This window comes from Neofelis nebulosa, chromosome 18, assembly GCF_028018385.1.
Source record: "Neofelis nebulosa isolate mNeoNeb1 chromosome 18, mNeoNeb1.pri, whole genome shotgun sequence".
Taxonomy (NCBI): domain Eukaryota; kingdom Metazoa; phylum Chordata; class Mammalia; order Carnivora; family Felidae; genus Neofelis; species Neofelis nebulosa.
In genome coordinates, this window is record NC_080799.1 from 18,044,486 (window position 1) to 18,059,736 (window position 15,251).

The 15,251-nt window shown below is 44.0% G+C and overlaps 2 protein-coding genes across 3 annotated transcripts in view; one reads left to right on the forward strand and one right to left on the reverse strand.

Annotated features, from left to right (window-relative positions):
• Nucleotides 1-15,251, reverse strand: part of C18H16orf54 (chromosome 18 C16orf54 homolog) — a 55,748-nt gene that overhangs the window by 14,050 nt on the left and 26,447 nt on the right. The window lies entirely within an intron of this gene.
• Nucleotides 357-2,674, forward strand: LOC131501478 (zymogen granule membrane protein 16). Its single transcript, XM_058711680.1, has 4 exons — nt 357-422; nt 1,203-1,264; nt 1,448-1,580; nt 2,249-2,674. Exons 2-4 carry the CDS (start codon nt 1,210-1,212, stop codon nt 2,562-2,564), a joined length of 504 nt encoding a protein of 167 aa, XP_058567663.1. The 5' UTR covers nt 357-422; nt 1,203-1,209; the 3' UTR covers nt 2,565-2,674.

The window sequence follows — 15,251 nt, forward strand, 5'->3', positions numbered from 1 at the left end:
CACCTGTAGAACAACCAAATAGGGGGGCGACAACCTTAGACTACACCCAGAAGAAATTAGTAACTTTGGCCACCCAAAGCTGCTGGCTATTCCGTTGGTGACTGTTTCCTCAAGTTTATTCTGTCCATCCTGATACCTGGGCCTTGGCCCAGAGAGGACACCACTCTGACAACTGACCCCACGAGGCTGATCACGTTTGCTCAGGAGGTGAAGTTCACACGATAAAGAGCAGGGGGAGGGCTTGAACCTGATATAAAAGATCTGGAAGTCTCAGGGGGGTTACTTTGCACCTGGAACTTCCAGGTGAGGGGTGACAGAGGCCTGAGCTAAGGGGTGAAAGTATTGGCTAGATTTGAGTTAGGGGGGAATTCAAGCAGAGCTGGACTGCCTGGAGTGAGTGGCAGGGGAGACCTGTGTGGCAGGTACCTGGGGCATCTGAGGGAGGTGCAAAGATATTTGGGTCTCAGAAGAAAGACTGGAGATACCTGGGATGCTCGGGGTATCGATACAGCCAGATTTGTGTTAGTGGAGAAAGAATTATGACAAATAGACCAGGCATCTGGAATCTGATATCTTGAGCTGTGGTCCAAACTCGTTGTGCAGTTCCTCAACTGTTCCGATGCTGGTATTGGCAGTCTCATCTATAATCACCCTCACTGCCTGGGTACACAAAGACGCACCCCTAAAATGCTCCTTTCCTTCTGATTTGAGACCTGGCTGAAGCTAGGAATTTAAACTCTGCCCCAGAGGTCCCCCAAGCCGGGCCCGTGTATCACAGGCAGGTTGCAGTTAGGTTTTGCTCAGAATCCTGGTTTGGTAAACTCAACCATCTCTATGGTTTGGAGATGGCTTCCACTTCTTTGAAACTCTTTTCCTGCTTTGTGCCAGGAGGGACCAGGACTTACACGGGTTGGTCCAGACAGAGGCTTAGGATTGATCTTCTGACTCAGGATGGAACAAGGGGGTCGGCTACCTCGAGACCAAGGACGACATTGGGGTTAAGGACACCGTACCTGCCAGGAGCAGGACTAGAGACTAGGGGCAATCCTTTCTGAGCCCAAGACTGGGTCAGTTAGGTCTGAGTTGAGGGACAAAGAGGGCCAAGTCTCAGTTGGAGGTCTAACCCAGGGAAGCATGGGTAAATGAAGTACAAAGGAAACAGGGTGAATGAACATTGACGTTCTGCTTTCTTTCCCCTCCAGCCCCAGAATGTTGACCATTGCTCTTCTTGCCCTTGTCTGCGCATCAGCCTCGGCCAATGCCAGTAAGTGAGAGGCCAGGAGCCCAGTATTAGCGTCATGGGAAGACAGCTTCCTGCTCTGCCAGTGGCCAGGCTCACAGGGGCTGGCTTGGGGTGGTGGACGTCGAGCTGTGGGAGGTGTAGGAGTGGTGAAGAGGGACTGGAGCTCTTGAGATCTCTCCTTCTGACGCCTACTGTCCCCTCCAGTTCAGGCTAGGTCCTCCTCCTACAATGGAGAGTATGGAGGCGGTGGAGGCGAGCGATTCTCCCATTCTGGTTACCAGCTGGAGGGTCCCATCACTGCCATCCGTATCCGGGTCAACAGATACTACATCGTAGGGTAAGATTCTTTGTGTGTCTGTGGTTTGGGGATCCTCTCCGATCTTACCACACTGGAAAGTTCTCAGTCACTTTGGGTCACATCTGTTTCAGTCAACAAGTCCCAGGGATAACTTGGGATGTGAAAGGTATCAGGAAGCTGGGGTCTGAGGCCGGTGCTGCTATAGCCCTACAGCCCCCAGCGTGCACGTCTTGGGCAAATCTGTACCACAGCCGCTGAGGCGCTGGGAAGCTGGCTACTTTGGCCCCACCTGAGGTGTAGGTCCCCTCGGGCATCCTCCATCTTGGCTGACGCCTCTCCCCAAAACATGTATCCTTCTGATCCTGGGGCAGCAGAGTCTCTTCCCTCATGAAAGTCATCCAGAAAGGCCTGTCTGCTTCTTTCACGTAGGGGTTGGGGGCACAGCGGGAACCTAGATTTCAAACTGAAGCTCTACCACTGGCCGGGGGGCTCCAGCCAAGCTACTTTTCCTCTCTGAGCCTGTCGGCAAAAGGAGTTGAATTTCCCAGTAGGACCTCAAGGGCTCCCTCATCCCTCACACACCTTGGGACTGGCAGGGGACCTGTCATCTCTGCCACCAGTTTGCAGGTCTCTCGGCTTGTAGGCCAAGAGGTCCTCAATTCCAATCACCCTGCTCAGTCTTCCCTCCCTCACCACCCCCCCCCCAGCCTCCAGGTGCGCTATGGCAAGGTGTGGAGTGACTATGTGGGTGGCACCCAGGGAGACCTGGAGGAGATTTTCCTGCACCCCGGGGAGTCAGTGATCCAAGTGTCTGGCAAGTACAAGTACTACCTGAGGAAGCTCGTCTTCGTGACTGACAAGGGCCGGTACCTGCCTTTTGGGAAAGACACAGGCACGAGTTTCAATGCTGCCCCCTTGTACCCCAACACCGTGCTACGCTTCATCAGCGGCCGATCTGGTGCCCTCATCAATGCCATCGGCCTGCACTGGGACGTCTATCCCAGCGACTGTGGCAGTTGCTGAACCGCAGCCTTGCCCTGGGCCGGGCACTGCAGTGGGGCTGTGAGAACTACCTTACCACCAACTCCACCTACAGGGTTCAATAAAAATAATAATAAAAGGACATAGCTGACGCTGGAGTGTATGTGGGTGTGTGCAGCTGGGACCCGCCTCCTGACTCTGGCTGTGGATGTGTGAATCTCCTTTCTGGCTATCTGTTGGTTGTCTCTCTGGTGAAGAGTGGGAGGGAGAGAGAGAGAGAGAGAGGTGTAATGTCTTGGGCTTTTCTTCATAGTTTATCAAGAAGAGGAAAGATTCTGTCTTGCTCCAACTCTTTTTTTTCAAGGATAGCTCCTGACACTAGTTTATCCAAACTGGGGCTCCAAGCCTGAAGTGCGGCCTAACTTACTGCCCAAACCCCAGATGTCCAACTCTCTAGACCATGTCTCCCTTGAGATAGTGTCTCCCCACCAAAAGGCTGTCACCTGGCTCTCTTGGCATTAACCCACTTGCTGTCTCTGAGTGGCCTGGGCCATTTTCTTTCGTGCTTTCTCAGAATCCACCTGACTCCCGAAGCTTGGCCCACGTTTGTGTCAAGAAATCTGTCTCTTACTCCAGCCTGGTTCCTCCCCACCTTTGCCCATAAGCACTGATGCTCCCTGCTTAGCTCAGCTCGCTCAGAATTGGGCTTCTTTCCCTAGGAAGCCGCTACCTCCTCAACAGCTTCTACTCTGCCAATACCATCCTCAAAAATGGGCATTCCAAGAGGGATAGATGTCCATGGTGGGTTTCCATGAATGTCGGGGGTTGGTTACCATTCAGGGGAAGCAACAGAGTGGCTGGAGAGATTCAGCAAGGATATAAAGTTGCTTTATAAAGGATATAAAGTTGGAAATAATTCTTGGGACTCTAGTGCCCAGTCCTAAAATTACCACAGTGTTTTGTTTTTGCCTTTTGGTGGTGGTGGTTGGGGATGAGGGAAGTCACTCATTGCTCCCCAAAGATTTATTCACATGATGGGGAATGCCAGAGTCACATCTGTTCCCAATGAGACAAAGATAACAATTGTTTACATGTAATTTGAGGAAGAAATATTAACATTACAGAAACAAACTCATGCCTAGAGAGTTTTTAGAACAATTCCTTTATTTCTTTCAAAGAATTCCATGGGATGGAGTATCATGTCAGAGTAATTTGTTTTGAGATATAAAGTACATAAAATTCACCCATTTATTTATTTATTTATTTATTTATTTAAGTTTATTTGAGAGAGAGCATGAGCGGCGGAGGGGCAGAGAGAAGAGAGACAGAGACAGAGAGAATCCCAAGCAGCCTCCACACTCAGTGCGGAGCCCAAAGCGGGGCTCGATCTCACAAACCGTGAGATCATGACCTGAGCTGAAATCCAGAGTCAGCCACTTAAGACTGAGCCATCCGGGTGCCCCAATATTCGGCCTTTTAAAGTGTGCCATTTCTGACGTTTTTAGTACATTCACAGATTGTGCAACCATCACCACTAATGCCAGAATTTCGTCATCAGCTCAGAAAGAAATCCCATCCCCATTAAGCAGTTGCTCCCCATTCCTCTCCCCCAGCCCCTCGTAACCACCCATCTACTTTCTGTCTTTATGGATTTCCCTGTTCCGGGCATTTCATGTAGATGGAATTTTACAGCAGTGTGGTCTTTTGTGTCTGGCTTCTCCCATTTAGTGTATTTTCAAGGTTCATCCACGTGGTAGCACGTTCAGGACTTCGTACCCTTGGCGGCTGAATCTGACACATCAGATACCTGGTCAACTTCAGGATCAGCTTTGCACCAGCGGGTCTCACCCTGGGCCAGTGAAGTCGCTGGCACCTGACAGGCAGCTGCCGCAGAAGAGGACGAAGTCATGGGATTCCCGGCTTTTGCGTAGTTGGCATATTAGGCTTTTGTAAAAGATTTTATTTAAAGAAAATTTTCCTTTCCTTATAAAGTTCTAAAATTGCTAAATTGAGCTAATCATACGTTTATCAAATGCTCTCTGCTAGGTGCTTGGGAATACAAAGACCACTGAAGATTTCTTTTCCTCTAGTCAAAGGGAAGACTTGGTGAAGGAAGGGGCGTGTGTGTGTGTGTGTGTGTGTGAGCGTGTCCATGTGCGTGTGTGATAGGGGCACAGTACTGGGCTCAGGCCACAGCCTATGCAGAAATATGAACACATTACAACGACAATTGCACAGTTAAAATGCAAAGTTCAACTGGGTATAGACGAAGTCTCACGGAAAGGCAGGGACCATGCATGTCATGCTAAACTGTTGAAACTTTATTTTATGGGCTACAAGAAGCCACTGAACCAAGATTTCACCCAGGGGATTGATAAGATTTATACAAAAATCATCTTTTCTGGTATAAGTGGGGAAAATGGATTGATGGTGAAGCAGGATGAGATAATAGTTAAGAGACTAGGTCTAGATCAGAAATGATGGATGTTTGAACAAAGGCAGTGATGTGATGAAAAAAAGAGAGGGAAGAATTTGAGAGATTTGGGAGATTTGAAGACTCAGAAAAACTTGATAAAAGAACACATGAGGGTGAGTGAAAGAGGAGAGTCTAGAAAACTATCATGTCTAGTATGGGCAACTGGGAAGAGAGAGATCCTCTCTAAGATGAGGACTACAGGAGAAGAAATTAGCTTTTGGACCTGTTGCATTTTCAAATAATACTTATTTATTTTGAGAGGGAGGAAGAGAGAGAAAGAGAGCAAGAGAGCGCAGTAGCAGGGAAGCAAGAGAGAGAGAATCCCAAGCAGGGTCCGTGCCACTAGTGCAGAGCTTTATGCAAGGCTCGATCTCACAAACCTGAGATCATGACCCGAGCCGAAATCAAGAGTCAGACGCTTAACTGACTGAGCCAGACAGCTGCCCCAAGGACCTGTTGCATTTTGACGTTTCTGTGGCACATCCTGATGGAGACCCAACATTACACAGAGGACTATTTAGCAATAAAGGCTTGGATACAGCTTTCAGGTAAGCCTTAGATTCAGGAGTCACAAGCACAGAGACAATGGACTTCCAGTGATGGGTATGTGGAAGAAATCACGTGGGAAAACTGTGGGCATATAAAATGAGAAGAAGGCTGGCGTCAGAGGATTGGAGAATACCAAAGAGGAATTGGTTAGAGAAAAGAGATGGGAGGGGCCGGGGAGGGAATGCACTCAGGGGCAAGAGAGAAATTTCATGGAGCTGTTTTTTTACTGCCATCTAAGCAAGAAAAGGACGGACTTGAGATTCTTTGCCTTTGGCAATCAGGTCATGAATAATCCCGAAAGAGCTTCGGGGGGATGGGAGGAAGCTGAAACCAGGCTGCAGTTGGCTAAGGAATGAATGAGAAATGAGGAAATACAGGCAGCAAGACTTGAATATTCCAAGATGTCTGGCTCCAGAAAGCCAGAAAATAGGCTAGTCACAGTTATGGGGGATGTAAGGAAAGAGAGATTGGGTTTTTTCCTAGACAGGGGAGACATGAGCATGTTTATATGACGAAGAAGGAGTCAGAGGGAGGAAGAGGCTGAGGATTCAGGAAAGACGAGGGAACTGATGGAACAAGTTCTCGCAGGAGATTGGGGGGATGTTTTAGGTAGCTGTTGGGGCAGGAAACCTTAAGAAAGAAGAAAATGAAGATGAGTGAAGGTACAGGTTAGTTTGTAGAGGGAGTGGGTATGGAGCAAACCTTGAGGGAATCAATCCCCAACCTTGACTTGTTCTGTTGCATAAGTATACCTGCCTGTTGTATGAGTCACATTCTTCCAGAGGAAAACCAGCAGGAGACATACATACATATATACATAAAGAGTTTTTTTCTTTTAAGATTTCGTTTCATTTTATTTATTTAAATGCTTTATTTTTGTGAGAGAGAGAGAAAGGAAGAGCACAGGAGGAGGAGCAGCAGAGAGAGAGAGAGAAAGAGAAAGACAGAATCCGAAGCAGGCTCCAGCTGTCAGCACAGAGCCCACTAGGGCTTGAACTCGTGAACTGCAACATCATGACCTGAGCTGAATTTGGATGCTTAACCGAAGGGGCCACCCAGGCGCCACTTTAAGGTTATTTATTTATTTAAATATTTTATGTTTATTTTGAGAGAGAGAGAGAGACAGAGAGAGAGTGCACACGGTAGCAAGCGTGAGTTGGGGAGGAGCAGAGTGAGGGAGACAGAACCCTAAGTGGGCTTCAGGCTCTGAGCTGTCAGCACAGAGCCAGACATGGGGCTTGAACTCATGAACTTGAGAGCATGACCTGAGCTGAAGTCAGACGCTTAATTGACTGAGCCACCCAGGCGTCCCTTCTTGTGCCTGTTGTTGGAGGTATTTTTTAATGCTTTTTTTTTCTCTTTTGTTGACTTATGAGCTATAACTATTTCAGTGTGTGTGTGTGTAGTTGCTTTAGGGTTTATAGCATTCAACTTTAACCTCTCTCAGTCTGCTTCTGAGAAGCATTACACCACATCTTACATAGTATAAAAACCTTGCAACTGTAGACTTCCATTTCACCTCTCCTGGCCTCTATGCTATCATTGTCATGTATTTAACTTTTATATATATTGTAACCTCCACAGTATACTATTCTTTTTTTTTGAAAAAAATCAATTATCTTTGAAAGGTACTTAAATAATAAGAAAATAAGTCATACATATATATATATACACATATATATGTATATTTATGTGTATATATATATACACACATATATATCCATATGTCTACTATTTTTTTAATTTTTAAATTTTTATATAATCTCCATATCCAACGTGTGGCTTGGTCTCACAACCCAGAGATCAAGAGTCACGTGGTCTACTGACTGAGCCAGCCAAGTGCCCCTATATCTAAGTTTATTTATTTTGAGAGACAGAAAGAGCAGAGGAGGGGCAGAGAGAGAGAGGGAGAGAGAGAATCTCAGGCAGGCTCTGTGCTGTGAGCATGGAGCCTGATGTGGGCTCAAACTGACGAGCCGTGAGATCATGACCTGAGCTGGAGCCAAGAGTTGGACACCTAACTGACTGAGCCACCCAGGCGCCCCTACAATTTCTACTATTTCTGATGCTCCTCATTCCTTTTGTGAATCCAGATTTCTTCTAGGATTATTTTTCTGCTGCTCAAAGGATGTCATTTTACAATTTCATTGGGTGTGGGTCTTCTGGTTCAGCTTTTGTAAATCTGAAAATGTCTCTTTTTTGCCTTCACTTTTTTTGAATTGAGATGTAATTGACATAGAACATTATATTAGCTGAAATGTATAATGTGATGATTTGATATCTGTGTATATTGCACAATGATTACCACAAGAAGTCTAGTTAACATCCATCTTCACACATAGTCACAGTTTTCTTTTCTTGTGATGACAACTCTTAAGATCTACTCTCTTAGCAACTTTCCAGTATAGATTACAATATTGTTAACTATAGGCACCACACGGTACATTACATCCTCAGGACTTATTTATTTTATGACTCTACTTTGTACCTTTTGACCCCTTTCACTCACCAATCTGTTCTCAGGATCTATGAATTTGGGCTTTGCTTTTTTTAAAATTTTATTTACTTATTTATTTATTTTAAGTAAGCTTCACGCCCACCATGGAGCCCAGCATAAAGCTTGAACTCACGACCCCAAGATCAAGATCCGAGCTAAGATCAGGAGTTGGATGCTTAACCACTGAGTTGGACACTTAACCATCTTAACCCCATTAAAGATTTACTTTTGTTTATTTTAAAAGTTACTTACTGTTGAGAGGGAGAGAACATAGGGAAAGGGCAGAGAGAGGAGGAGAGAGAGAGACAATCCCAAGCAGGCTCCTCACCATCAGCATGGAGCTGGACTTGGGGCTTGAACTCATGAACTGTGACATCATGACCTGAGCCAAAGTTGGAACTTAACCAACTGAGCCACCCACCCAGGCGCCCGTAAAGATTTTAGTTTTTAAATAATCTCCATACTCAATGTGGGGCTTTGGGCTTGAACTCACAACCCCGAGCCCAAGAGGTGCGTGATTTACTGATGAAGCCAGCCAGGTGCCCCTTTGGGAGTGCCTCGGTGGAGATTCTTGTGGGTGAGATTTGTTGAGCTTCTTGTATCTGTAGGTTCATAATTTTCATCAAGCTTGGAAATTATTCAGCCATTAGTTCTTAAAATATTTTTCCATCTCTCTGTCTCTCCTCTCCTTCAACTCCAATCATTCACACACTAGGCCACTTGAGGTCATCCCACAGCACAAGGATGCATTTTTCATTTAAAAAACTTCCTTTCGGACCTATGGTGGGTAGGAGCCAAGATGGCAGAACAGCATGGAAGTTTTTTGTGTGTCTCGCATCCATGAAATACAGCCAGACCAACACTAAACCATCCTGCACACCTAGAAAACTGACCTGAGGCTTAACACAACAATGTGCACAACCTGAACCACAGAAGTCAGCAGGCATGCAGCACAGAGAGGTGAACTGGGAGGTAGAGAGCCAAGGAGGGTAGGGACCTGCTTTTGTGTGTGGAGAGAGGATGGAGACATGGGGGGTGGGGGGAGGAGGTGAAAAGCACCCCCCTCAAAAGCAGCTGGAGAGAAAGTGGAAAAATGTAAACAGCCGCAGGGAATGAACTAAAAAAGGAGAAGGAGAAAGGAGAGGGTTTAAATTCCATTAAGACTCTACAAACAGGGGGAGTGCAGAGGCTGAAACTCCGCAGCTGATACCTGGTGGTGCTCTGGTGGGAAGGGCGAATCTCCAGGAGCAGAGTGGAGTCTGGGGTTCTTCAGGCCACACGGGAGAGGCGGTTCCCCTGCTGGGAGGACACCTGTGTGGTTCCCAAAGGCAAGGCCCCAGTGGACCCGGGAGAACAACCACATTCGCTGGTACTAGAGCAGGGTCGTTGGGGGTAAAGCCTGGTGCCAGACACGTGTTGTGATTTTTCCATAGTCCCTGAAATGCTGCTGCTACACTATCGTGTGAACTTTATCTGGGGCAGGCTGGCACCCGGCCACAGTCTCTGGGCGTCAGCAGCAGCACGGTCTCTCAAACGTTCCTGGGTGCGGCTGGCACCAGGCCATTGCTCAGTGAGACCCTCCACAGAGGGCAGAACGGGTCAAAGCCCCAGTCCCTCAGAAGTAAGGGGCCAGGAAAAACAGCCGCATCAGAGACAAAACTCAGGAGGGAGGTGCTGCCTGGGGCTTGGTCACGAACTGCATAAAAGCGGGGAGTGGATGGAAGCCAAATACAAAGGACGGGTGTGCAATTGCTGATCGGGGAGAACAGAGTTCTGACACTAGAGAATGGGTGGCTGGGTGACGTCATTTTCACCACTCCCGTGCATGCGCAAATGCACCTACAACAAGCGCCACAACCGTCCACCCCAGCAAGCTAAGCAGTGCCATCTACTGGAGAACGGAGCCATTACACTAAGTTCCGCCCAACTGGGCCAACCTCGCTCTTCAGGAACAGAAGACTCTCCGCCTGCTTAGTTTATGGACTATAAAGTGCTTCATAGTTTGACTACTAGGAGAAAACGAAATAATTTCAGTGGTATTTCAGTCTGCTCACCATGCCATCTATTCAATTTTCTTTCTTTTTTTTCCTTTCTTCTTTATTCTCTTTTTCGTTTCTTTTTCTTGAATACAGAAAAAAATAAAAATCATGTATTTTCAATTTTTATTAAGATATTTTTCTTTTTTTTTCTACTATATTTCTTAATTTTCTGTATTTTTTTCTAATTCTATTTTACTTCCATCATTTCATTTTAGTCTACTTCAGTGTATTCATTTTTTCAAATTTTCAAATGATTTCCTTTTTTTTTCCTTTCCCCTTTTTTCCCTAATCTATCAAGCCCCTTTCAACGCCCTGACCAAAACACACCTAGGATCTTGGATCATTTATTCGATTTTGTGTGTGTGTGTGTCTTCGTTTTTAATTTTTTAAGTTTAATATTTTTTAATTTTAGTATTTTTAAAATTTTATTTTTTTACCTCATTCATTCTTTTTCTCCCTTCAAAATGATGAAACGAAGGAATTCAACCCAAAAGAAAGAGCAGGAAGAAACGACAGCCAGGGACTTATCCAACACAGAAACAAGCAAGATGTCTGAACCAGAATTTAGAATCATGATAATAAGAATACTAGCTGGAGTTGAAAATAGATTAGAATCCCTTTCTGGGAAGATAAAAGAAGTAAAGTCTAGTCAGGATGAAATAAAAAATGCTATAACTGAGCTGCAATCTCGAATGGAGGTCACAGCAGCAAGGATGGATGAGACAGAACAGAGAATCCGTGATATAGAGGACAAACTTATGGAGAATAATGAAGCAGAAAAAAAGAGGGAGATTAAGGGAAAAGGGCACGATTTAAGAATTAGAGAAATCAGTGACTCATTAAAAAGGAACAACATCAGAATCATAGGGGTCCCAGAAGAGGAAGGGAGGGAAATAGGGGTAGAAGGGTTATGTGAGCAAATCATAGCGGGAAACTTTCCTAACCTGGGGAAAGACACAGACATAAAAATCCAGGAAGCACAGAGGCTCCCATTAGATTCAACAAAACCGACCATCAACAAGGCATATCAGAGTCAAATTCACAAAATACTCAGACAAGGAGAGAATCATGAAAGCAGCAAGGGAAAAAGAGTCCCTAACCTACAAGGGAAGACAGATCAGGTTTGCAGCAGACCTATCCACAGAAACTTGGCAGGCCAGAAAGGAGTGGCAGGATATAGTCAATGTGCTGAATTGGAAAAATATGCACCCAAGAATTCTTTATCCAGCAAGGCTGTCATTCAAAATAGAAAGAGACATAAAAAGTGTCCCAGACAAACAAAAATTAAAGGAATTTGTGACCACTAAACCAGCCCTGCAAGAAATTTTAAGGGGGACTCTCTGAGGGAAGAAAAGATGAAACAAAAAACACAAATAAATAAATAAAGACCAAAAGCAACAAAGACTAGAAAGGACCAGAGAACACCACCAGACACTCCAACTCCACAAACAACATAATGGCAATAAATTCATATCTCTCAGTACTCACTCTAAATGTCAATGGACTAAATGCTCCAATCAAAAGACACAGGGTAACAGAATGGATTAAGAAAACAAGATCCATCTATATGCTGTTTACAAGAGACCCACTTTAGACCTAAAGACACCTTCAGATTGAAAGTAAGGGGATGGAGAACCATGTATCATGCTAACGGTCAACAAAAGAAAGCCGGAGTAGCCATACTTATATCAGACAATCTAGACTTTAAAATAAAGACTGTATCAAGAGATGAAGAAGGGCATTATATCATACATAAGGGGTCTATCCACCAAGAAGACCTAACAATTGTAAACATTTATGTGCCAAATGTGTGAGCACCCAAATATATAAATCAATTAATCACAAACATAAAGAACCTCATTGATAGTAATAGCATAATAGTAGGAGACTTCAACACCCCACTCACAGCAATGGACAGATCACCTAATCAAAAAATCAACCAGGAAACAATAGCTTTGAATGACACACTGGACCAGATGGATATAACAGATATATTCAGAACACTTCATCCTAGGGGCGCCTGGGTGGCTCAGTCGGTTGGGCGTCCGACTTCGGCTCAGGTCACGATCTCACGGTCCGTGAGTTCGAGCCCCGCGTCGGGCTCTGGGCTGATGGCTCAGAGCCTGGAGCCTGCTTCCGATTCTGTGTCTCCCTCTCTCTCTGCCCCTCCCCCGTTCATGCTCTGTCTCTCTCTGTCTCAAAAATAAATAAAACGTTAAAAAAAAAAAAAAGAAAAAGAACACTTCATCCTAAAGCAGTGGAATATACATTCTTCTCCAGTGCACATGGAACGTTCTCCAGAATAGACCACATGCTGGGACACAAATCAGCCCTCAACAAGTGCAAAAAGATCGAGATCACACTGTGCATATTTTCAGACCACAACGCTATGAAACTCGAAATCAACCACAAGAAAACATTTGGAAGGGTAACAAATACTTGGAGACTAAACAATATCCTAGTAAAGAATGAATGGGCTAAGCAAGAAGTTAAAGAAGAAATTAAAAAGTTCATGGACGCCAATGAAAATGATAACAACACAACCCAAAACCTCTGGGATGCAGGATAGGTGGTCATAAGAGGAAAGTATATCCAGGCTTTCCTAAAGAAGGAAGAAAGATCTCAGATACACAACCTAACCTTGCACCTTAAGGAGCTGGAAAAAGAACAGCAAATAAAAACCACAACCAGCAAAAGACAGGAAATAATAAAGATTAGAGCAGAAATAAATGCTATCAAAACCAAAACAAAAAACAAACCAAAACAAAAACCCAGTAGAACCAATCAATGAAACCAGAAGCTGGTTCTTTGAAAGAATTTAAAAAATTGATAAACCACTAGCAGTTGGATCAAAAAGAAAAAGGAAAGGACCCAAATAAATAAAATCAAGAATGAGAGAGGAGAGACCACAACCAACACAGCAGAAATAAAAACAATAATAAGAGAATATTATGAACAATTATATACCAATAAAATGGGCAACCTGGAAGAAATGGACAAATTCCTAGAAACATATACACTACCAAAACTGAAACAGGAAGAAATAGAAAATTTGAACAGACTCATGACCAGAAAAAAAAAATGAAATTAGTAATCAAAAATGTCCCAAAAAACAAGAGTCCAGGGCCAGATGGCTTTCCAGCGGAGTTCTACAAAACATTTAAAGAAGAGTTAACACCTATTCTCTTGAAACTGTTCCCAAAAGATAGAAATGGAAGGACAACTTCCAAACTCTTTCTATGAAGCCAGCACTACCTTGCTTCCAAAACCAAAGACCCTACTAAAAAGGAGAACTACAGATCAATTTCCCTGATGAACATGGATGAAAAAATCCTCAACAAGATACTAGCCAACCAGATCCAACAATACATTAAGAGAATTATACACCACAACCAAGTGGGATTTGTACCTGGGATGCAGGGCTGGTTCAGTATCCACAAAACAATTAATGTGATGCATCACATCAATAAAATAAAGGACAAGAACCACATGATCCTCTCAATAGATGCAGAGAAAGCATTTGACAAAATACAGCATCTTTTCTTGATAAAACCCTCAAGAAAGTAGGGATAGAAGGATTATACCTCAAGATCATAAAAGCCATACATGAAAGACCCACCACTAATATCATCCTCAATGGGGAAAAACTGAGAGCTTTCCCCCCCTAAGGTCAGGAACATGACAGGGATGTCCACTCTCACCACTGGTATTTAACATAGTATTGGAAGTCCTAGCTTCAGCAATCAGGCAACACAAAGGAATAAAAGGCATCCAAATCAGCAAGGAGGTAGTCAAACTTTCACTCTTCACACATGATATGATACTCTATATGGAAAACCCAAAGATTCCACCTAAAAACTGCTGGAACTGATTCAGGAATTCAGCAAAGTTGCAGGATAGAAAGTCAATGCACAGAAATCAGTTGCATTCCTATACACCAACAATGAAGCAACAGAAAAATAAATCAAGGAAACAATCCCATTTATAACTGCACCAAAAGCCATAAAATACCTAGGAATAAGTCTAACCAAAGAGGTGAAAAATCTATACACTGAAAACTATAGAAAGCTTATGAAAGAAATTGAAGAAGACACAAAAAATGGAAAAAGATTCCAAGCTCCTGGATAGGAAGAACAAATATTGTTAAAATGTTGATACTACCCAAAGCAATCTACATATTCAATGCAATCCGTATCAAAATAACACCAGCATTCTTCACAGAGCTAGAACAAACAATCCTAAACTTGTATGGAACCAGAAAAGACCCCGAATAGCCAAAGCAATCTTGAAAAAGAAAACCAAAGCAGGAGGTATTACAGTCCCGGACTTCAAGCTATACTACAAAGCTGTAATCATAAAGACAGTATGGTACTGGCACAAGAACAGACACTCAGGTCAATGGAACAGAATAGAGAACCCAGAAATGGACCCACAAACGTATGGCCAACTAATCTTTGACAAAGCAGGAAAGAATATCCAATGGAATAAAGACAGTCTCTTTAGCAAGTGGTGCTGGGAAAACTGGACAGCAACACGCAGAAAAAAGAACCTGGACCACTTTCTTACACCATACACAAAAACAAACTCAAAATGGATGAAAGACCTAAATGTAAGACAGAAGCTATCAAAATCCGCGAGGAGAAAGCAGGCAAAAACTTCTTTGATCTTGGCCGCAGCAACTTCTTATTCAACACGTCTCCAGAGGCAAAGGAAACAAAAGCAAAAATGAACTATTGGGACCTCATCAAAATAAAAAGCTTCTGCACAGCGAAGGAAACAATCAGCAAAACTAAAAGGCAACCGACAAATGGGAGAAGATGTTTGCAAACGACAAAGCCGATAAAGGGCTAGTATCCAAAATCTATAAAGAACTTATCAAACTCAACACCCAAAAAACAAGTAATCCAGTGAAGAAATGGGCAAAAGACATGAATAGACACTTCTCCAAAGAAGACATCCAGACGGCTAACAGACACATGAAAAAATGCTCAACATCACTCATCATCAGGGAAATACAAATCAAAAACACAATGAGATACCACCTTACACCTGTCAGAATGGCTAACATTAACAATTCCGGCAACAACAGATGATGGTGAGGATGCAGAGAAAGAGGAACTCTTTTGCATTGCTGGTGGGAATGCAAGCTGGTGCAGACACACTGGAAA

Bases quoted from the DNA above. Each gene is read 5' to 3' on its own strand.
- LOC131501478 (XM_058711680.1), top strand. From the start codon at position 1,210: ATGTTGACCATTGCTCTTCTTGCCCTTGTCTGCGCATCAGCCTCGGCC. The intron at 1,265-1,447 runs GTAAGTGAGAGG...TGTCCCCTCCAG, and splicing joins ATCAGCCTCGGCCAATGCCA to TTCAGGCTAGGTCCTCCTCC. The intron at 1,581-2,248 runs GTAAGATTCTTT...CCCCCCCCCCAG, and splicing joins AACAGATACTACATCGTAGG to CCTCCAGGTGCGCTATGGCA.